General features: G+C 53.9%; 1 protein-coding gene across 1 annotated transcript; it reads left to right on the top strand.

Moving 5' to 3' along the window:
* The first annotated feature begins 639 nt into the window (after positions 1-639).
* On the top strand, positions 640-1,820 carry LOC138370512 (hepatitis A virus cellular receptor 1-like). Its single transcript, XM_069334887.1, has 2 exons — positions 640-1,256; positions 1,571-1,820. The coding sequence occupies exons 1-2, from the start codon at positions 640-642 to the stop codon at positions 1,818-1,820; spliced, it is 867 nt and encodes a 288-aa protein (XP_069190988.1).
* Positions 1,821-7,697: the final 5,877 nt, after the last annotated feature.

Below are 7,697 nucleotides of genomic sequence, written 5' to 3'. Positions count from 1 at the left end.
GCATGGTGACGTCAGGCTGGTGGCAGCCCTGACAGTGTCAGCAGGCTGACGTCAGGCTGGTGGTAGCCCTGACAGTGTCAACATGCTGACGTCAGGCACTATGTTGGTGGCAGTGACCCCCCCCCTCCACCAGAGGCTCATGGGGTTATAAATAGCTCTGAACTGCAATCACTGGAATGGCACACCTTACCCCCCCACCCCCCCCGTAGCGACACTCATAAGTGACACTTATAAGTGACACTCATGAAACTGTAACTCACAATCATACCTGTCTGTTCTCCTAATCTGCTCAAACTGCTCATTATGTACAACTTACGTATACATGAAAATGTCTGACTGTCTGTCTGTTCGAGATTGGGGGCCGGACGACTGAGCCTAGCCTCACCCAATTTTAAATAAAAATTGCTGGCGGGTACGTGCCCAACACGGTCGGATCGGGATTGGCAAGTGAAAAAGAGTGTGCCAAATGACACGGTGACAAAGCAACCCTCCTCCATCTACTTTCCTCCGTCGAATCTCGCTACAGTATTGTGGAACTACATCTGATATATTTATTTATTTATTCAACCAAGGTATAGGCTCTCACGCCGCCAAATATAGTTGTCAAGACTTGGAGATGTCATATTGTGTCAGCTCATGATGTCAAACAAGGGCAGGCGAGCCCTTCATCCTCTCCTGAAGGTGCTGCTGGAGGAGGCGAGGGCGTGGCAGGGCTGCAGCTGCTGCTGGAGGCGTGTAGCTGTTGGTGATAGCGGCATCAGGGAGGCCATCTTAACGGCACCCAACACTTCATCTATGCTCCCACCCACGACCACTCTCCCACCCACGCCCACTCTCCCACCCACGCCCACTCTCCCACCCACGCCCACTCTCCCTCCCACGCCCACTTTCCCACCCACGCCCACTTTCCCACCCACGCCCACTCTCCCACCCACGCCCACTCTCCCACCCACGACCACTCTCCCACCCACGCCCACTCTCCCACCCACGCCCACTCTCCCACCCACGCCCACTCTCCCTCCCACGCCCACTTTCCCACCCACGCCCACTTTCCCACCCACGACCACTCTCCCACCCACGACCACTCTCCCTCCCACGCCCACTTTCCCACCCACGCCCACTTTCCCACCCACGACCACTCTCCCACCCACGACCACTCTCCCACCCACGCCCACTCCCTCACCCACGCCCACTCTCCCACCCACGCCCGCTCTCTTAATTGCCTCCCGTTCTCTGAGACAAGACAACTGGCTAAGGTAGTAAGGGCTCCCTAGGGCGGGCCGAGGATTGACCTTCCTCGGGATGTAACCTGCAACAGCTGCCCGGTCTCGTCCTGCCCGGGATTCGAACACTGGTCAATAGTTTGCGAGTTGATACAAACACACACACACAGGTTAATGCGTTGTCAAAGTGAGGATATTAACTTGTCGTGTTAAAGTGTGTGCGAGAATCCACCCTTAACCGTTCAGCTTCAGGCGTGTGATGGACGGAGGTAAAAGTCAGACCCGCGCCGCATTTCCCATGACTTTATATTGAATTCGCGGTAAATGTCAAGCCGTTCTCTAAGCAGCGTGGCCGCCGCCCGCAAGAGGTGGTATAGGCCACCTTTTGACGTAGAGCAGAGCATGAACTTCAACCTTGCTGCTCCTGCTGCTGCTCCTGCTGCTGCTGCTGCTGCTCCTGCTCCTGCTCCTGCTGCTGTTGCTGCCTCTGGGTATGCTCCAGTTCTTCAAAGTTTTCCTGCCTCCTTGCCGGAGATTTCTTGCCCGTGTTGGGCGTTCACAGCCTGGAGCTGTGCCAACACACGATGGCCTTTCTAGTGCCAGGGTGTTGCAGTGCCACCCTCCACCCGGGTCCAGGACGTTGCAGTGCCACCCTCCACCCGGGTCCAGGGCGTTGCAGTGCCACCCTCCACCCGGGTCCAGGGAGTTGCAGTGCCACCCTCCACCCGGGTCCAGGGCGTTGCAGTGCCACCCTCCACCCGGGTCCAGGGCGTTGCAGTGCCACCCTCCACCCGGGTCCAGGGCGTTGCAGTGCCACCTTCCACCCGGGTCCAGGGCGTTGCAGTGCCACCCTCCACCCGGGTCCAGGGCGGTCACTGCAGGTGCCTTCTACCGTCTTCAGTGCTGATCTGCGGCAAGTCTTCACCAACTGCCGTGGCGTCATCTGGGAGCCAGTAGGACACTGCTGTAGGAGCCTGCAGGAGCCAGTATGACACTGCTGTAGGAGCCTGCAGGAGCCAGTAGGACACTGCTGTAGGAGCCTGCAGGAGCCAGTATGACACTGCTGTAGGAGCCTGCAGGAGCCAGTAGGACACTGCTGTAGGAGCCTGCAGGAGCCAGTATGACACTGCTGTAGGAGCCTGCAGGAGCCAGTAGGACACTGCTGTAGGAGCCTGCAGGAGCCAGTATGACACTGTTGTAGGAGCCTGCAGGAGCCAGTAGGACACTGCTGTAGGAGCCTGCAGGAGCCAGTATGACACTGCTGTAGGAGCCTGCAGGAGCCAGTAGGACACTGCTGTAGGAGCCTGCAGGAGCCAGTATGACACTGCTGTAGGAGCCTGCAGGAGCCAGTAGGACACTGCTGTAGGAGCCTGCAGGAGCCAGTAGGACACTGCTGCAAGAGCCTGCAGGAGCCACCAAGACACTGCTACAACATGTAGGAGGGTCCAAGGCTAGAGAGGAGGCGCCATTACACCACTACCAACATTTTTCCCTTGTGTGTTTTTTCACCGTTTTCTGGGTTTCGGGCTGGATCATAAAGCTTATCTGATCGGCGAAGTAAAGCTGCTTTAATCGATAAAAACCAGACATGCAGACCTTCTCTCCACGACTGTGTACGTCCACCGGAGATCACCCTTCATCCCTACCACGAAGACTCTCTACCAGATGAAAGTCACACATTTGTTTTATCATATTAGTGTTCCTTGTGACGCCAAAACCGCCCGGGGAAACTAGGTGGACCTCCAGCAGTGGACACGCACGCACACACACACACACACACACACACACACACACACACACACACACACACACACACACACACACACACGCACACATGAGCGTAAGTGTGTAGGAGAGGAGGGCTGGGCGTACATGTAAACGATCAAACAGAGGGAGTATGATCATTCTTATCCAGGTTTGGTGACTAAGCTAATGAGCCAAATCAGGCCTGAGAAGGACTGCAATACATTACCAGATGACGTAGACAATCTCCAGAAGTGGTCTGAGAAACGGCTTCTAAACTTTAACCCTCACAAATGCAAGGTGATGAGGATAGGAATTGGAGCAAGAAGACCTCATATACAGTACAGGATGAAGGGAAAGTCAGTTTCCAACTTCTGAAAAAGAGAGAGACTTCGGAGTGGACAAGACTGGAGATCTACCACCAGAGACACGCATCACCAGGATAACGAGGGCAGCATATACTATCTTGAGGTTATCTTGAGATGATTTCGGGGCTTTTTAGTGTCCCCGCGGCCCGGTCCTCGACCAGGCCTCCACCCCCAGGAAGCAGCCCGTGACAGCTGACTAACTCCCAGGTACCTATTTTACTGCTAGGTAACAGGGGCATAGGGTGAAAGAAACTCTGCCCGTTTTTCTCGCCGGCGCCTGGGATCGAACCCAGGACCACACGATCACAAGTCCAGCGTGCTTTCCGCTCGGCCGACCGGCTCCCATACTGGCAAACGTCCCGTTATCCTCCAGCATCTTGGACAAAGATCCTTTCCGAGAGCTGTATGCATCCTTTGTGAGACCCGTTATTGAGTAAGCTGCCCCGGCATGGAACCCCTTACCTAAAGAAGCACAGAACAAAACTAGAAAAGATCCAAAAACATGCAACAAGGCTCATTCCTGAGCTAAGGGGACTGAGTTATGAAGAAAGACTGAAGGAACTGGACTTTATTGCAGTGGAGGAAAGAAAGAATATGGCAGACATGATAACGACGTACAAGATACTAAGGGGATTGAAAAGGTAGATACAGAAACAATGTTCAAATTAAATAATAGAAGAACGAGAGGACATAACTGGAAACTGAAGACGTAAATCAGTCACAGGGATGCCAGAAAGAAATTTTTCAGTCTTAAGAATCGTAAACAAGTGGCACGGACACTTGTTTATACTTGTCGATAAGGAAGTTGACGAAGCCAATTTGATACACAACATTTTCAGTGTGAGTGAGTTTCAGTGAGGGTGTGAGTTTTCAGTCGCATATAGTCCTGGGGACCATTCAGGCTTGTTCGCATTAAATGCAAATATGATAAGAAAATGAGAGAAAAAGAGCCATTGTTTTGAAATATAGATGGTCGAAAGGCGGGGCTTAAGAGCTAATACTCGACCCAGCAAGCTCACAAAGGTTGACACCACCACAACAACACAGACACACACACAGAAGAGAAGAGAAGAGGCACTTAACTGCTCACCATTGTCACTAAGAAGCGTCCCCTGCAAAGAGCTCGAAAAATAATATGGATAAGACTAATTACACACCTGGAGAATTAGGTATGTGTCATGAAATTAAACGATGGAGGGAAATATCTGGGAAAAGCGCCAAGCCATTACCACTATATAGCACTTGGAAGGGATCAGCATAAGGATTTGGGATGGGACGGGTGGTAATGAATGGTGCCCAACCACTTGGATGGTCGGGGTTTGAACGCCGACCTGCATGAAGCGAGACCGTCACTCTAACATCCAGCCCAAGTGGTTGGCAATTAGGAATGTAAACAAACATCAACATGGCTTAAGGGAAGGAAAATCGTGCTTAACGATCGTATTGAGTCCTATGGTAAAGGAAGGAAAATAAGGCAGGACAGATAAGGTTAGACAAACTGCGTATTTCTGGCCTGCCAAAAAGCCCTTGATACAGTACCTCGCAAGAGACTACTGCACAAAGGCCAGAGACAAGCGGGAGCAGGCGGAGAAATACTAACACTGGTAAATGATGACCTAACAGGCAGGGGTCAAAGACAAGCCGAGAGAGGCGAGAAATCTTACTGCAAACTTGAGACTCACTTGAGTTATAGAGATGTTAGAAATTTCTCATTTAACGTAAATAAATAATCTATATAAATAAAAATGGATATGTTCGTTTGTTCAAAATGGCTAATCTCCGAAAGTTCTTCGCCGATTACTTTGAAATTTTCACATAACGTTCCATTCGCATCCGAGCGGGTTTTTATACACATACTATTTAGATGTACCGTCTGTGATGGGGAAAAAACATGTTTTTTTTTTGTAAAAAACTGTGTTTTTAATGTGTTTTACATGTGAGGGAAATCTTCAAAACCTCTTTACCGATTGCTTTGAAATTTTGACACAACGTTCAATCGAATATGCGAATGTTTTTATATACCTACTATATAGATGCCACATCTGTGACAGGTAAAAACATGCTTTATTAAAAACATCGCTATCTGTTGCACGTAAGAGTAACACACACGCTATAATAAATATGTTACGATTCCATTTCAATTTTTCCGATTTCATTTATAAACAGAATTTTCATAGATTTCAATTTTTTGTTTCATTTTGTGTGACATTGCGTTGGAATTGAGCAGTGCTGTTTACCATATCATTCATTTCGTGAGTATAGTTTATTTTTTTTATTTTTTCATTGTTTTTCATGTCATTTTTCTAACTGTTTTTCTTATATTTCAGTAATGGGAACATCAGATCATTTGGGAATGCATCGGACGAGGGAGCGCGAAATGGTGGGGAGGATGAGGGAACGGGAGTGGGGAGCATGAGGGGACATGGGAGTGGGTAATGGTGGGGAGGACGAGGGGACGGAGGAGTTGGCGATGGTGGGGACGAGGGGATAGGGATATGGAGAATGGTGGAGAGGACAAGGGGACAGGGGAGTGGGTGATAGTGGGGAGGACGAGGGGATGGTGGAGGGAGAAATGGTTGGTAGGACGATGGTATGGGGGAGGAGGGAATGATGGAGAGGACTGGGAGACAGGGAAAGGTTGCTGAGCCACAGCAACGCGTGGCAGGGGGCAGCTAGTTATCAATAAAAGGCACCAAGCCGGGAAGACTATGTAGCTCATTTAACTTCAGAATAGTGGGAATATGGAATGAACTTAAGGAGAAGGTTGCGGGAGCAAACCCCATTCATCATTTTAAAAGTCAAAATAGGGCAGAAGTCATTGGTTTAAACAACCGACGGCTAGAGAGGCGGGGCCCACGAGCTAACACTCGACCCAGCAGGCACAAATAAGTGAGTACACTAGCTCGGTTACTGTACAGTGCTTACTCTCAGTTGCTCTGCCATTGTTAGTTAATTAATATGTTGCAATACATAATTTATTTTGTGGTTTATTTTGAGGGTGCTACAGTGCCAGGGTGTGGGCTGGGTGTGAGGGAGGGTGTGGGCTGGGTGTGAGGGTGGGGGTGGGCTGGGTGTGAGGGAGGGTGTGGGCTGGGTGTGAGGGAGGGTGTGGGCTGGGTGTGAGGGTGGGGGTGGGCTGGGTGTGAGGGAGGGTGTGGGCTGGGTGTGAGGGTGGGGGTGGGCTGGGAGTGAGGGAGGGTGTGGGCTGGGTGTGAGGGTGGGGGTGGGCTGGGTGTGAGGGAGGGTGTGGGCTGGGTGTGAGGGAGGGTGTGGGCTGGGTGTGAGGGAGGGTGTGGGCTGGGTGTGAGGGAGGGTGTGGGCTGGGTGTGAGGGTGGGGGTGGGCTGGGTGTGAGGGAGGGTGTGGGCTGGGTGTGAGGTGGGGGTGGGCTGGGTGTGAGGGAGGGTGTGGGCTGGGTGTGAGGGAGGGTGTGGGCTGGGTGTGAGGGTTGGGGTGGGCTGGGTGTGGGCTGGGTGTGAGGGTGGGGGTGGGCTGGGTGTGAGGGAGGGGGTGGGCTGGGTGTGAGGGAGGGTGTGGGCTGGGTGTGAGGGTGGGGGTGGGCTGGGTGTGAGGGAGGGGGTGGGCTGGGTGTGAGGGTGGGGGTGGGCAGGGTGTGAGGGAGGGGGTGGGCTGGGTGTGAGGGTGGGGGTGGGCTGGGTGTGAGGGAGGGTGTGGGCTGGGTGTGAGGGAGGGTGTGGGCTGGGTGTGAGGGAGGGTGTGGGCTGGGTGTGAGGGAGGGTGTGGGCTGGGTGTGAGGGTGGGGTGTGGGCTGGGTGTGAGGGAGGGTGTGGGCTGGGTGTGAGGGTGGGGGTGGGCTGGGTGTGAGGGTGGGGGTGGGCTGGGTGTGAGGGAGGGTGTGGGCTGGGTGTGAGGGAGGGTGTGGGCTGGGTGTGAGGGAGGGGGTGGGCTGGGTGTGAGGGAGGGTGTGGGCTGGGTGTGAGGGTGGGGGTGGGCTGGGTGTGAGGGAGGGTGTGGGCTGGGTGTGAGGGTGGGGGTGGGCTGGGTGTGAGGGAGGGGGTGGGCTGGGTGTGAGGGTGGGGGTGGGCAGGGTGTGAGGGAGGGGGTGGGCTGGGTGTGAGGGTGGGGGTGGGCTGGGTGTGAGGGAGGGTGTGGGCTGGGTGTGAGGGAGGGTGTGGGCTGGGTGTGAGGGTGGGGGGTGGGCTGGGTGTGAGGGTGGGGTGTGGGCTGGGTGTGAGGGTGGGGTGTGGGCTGGGTGTGAGGGAGGGTGTGGGCTGGGTGTGAGGGAGGGTGTGGGCTGGGTGTGAGGGTGGGTGTGAGGGAGGGTGTGGGCTGGGTGTGAGGGAGGGTGTGGGCTGGGTGTGAGGGAGGGTGTGGGCTGGGTGTGAGGGTGGGGTGTGGGCTGG

The sequence above is a fragment of the Procambarus clarkii genome, chromosome 32, assembly GCF_040958095.1.
Source record: "Procambarus clarkii isolate CNS0578487 chromosome 32, FALCON_Pclarkii_2.0, whole genome shotgun sequence".
Lineage (NCBI taxonomy): Eukaryota > Metazoa > Arthropoda > Malacostraca > Decapoda > Cambaridae > Procambarus > Procambarus clarkii.
Note: the sequence above shows the minus strand (reverse complement) of the source record. Positions and strands in the feature narration are given on the sequence as shown.

Coding starts and splice junctions, on each gene's coding strand:
- LOC138370512 (XM_069334887.1), top strand. CDS start 640: ATGTCAAACAAGGGCAGGCGAGCCCTTCATCCTCTCCTGAAGGTGCTG. Junction 1,257..1,570: donor AGACAAGACAACTGGCTAAG/GTAGTAAGGGCT, acceptor TTCTCTAAGCAG/CGTGGCCGCCGCCCGCAAGA.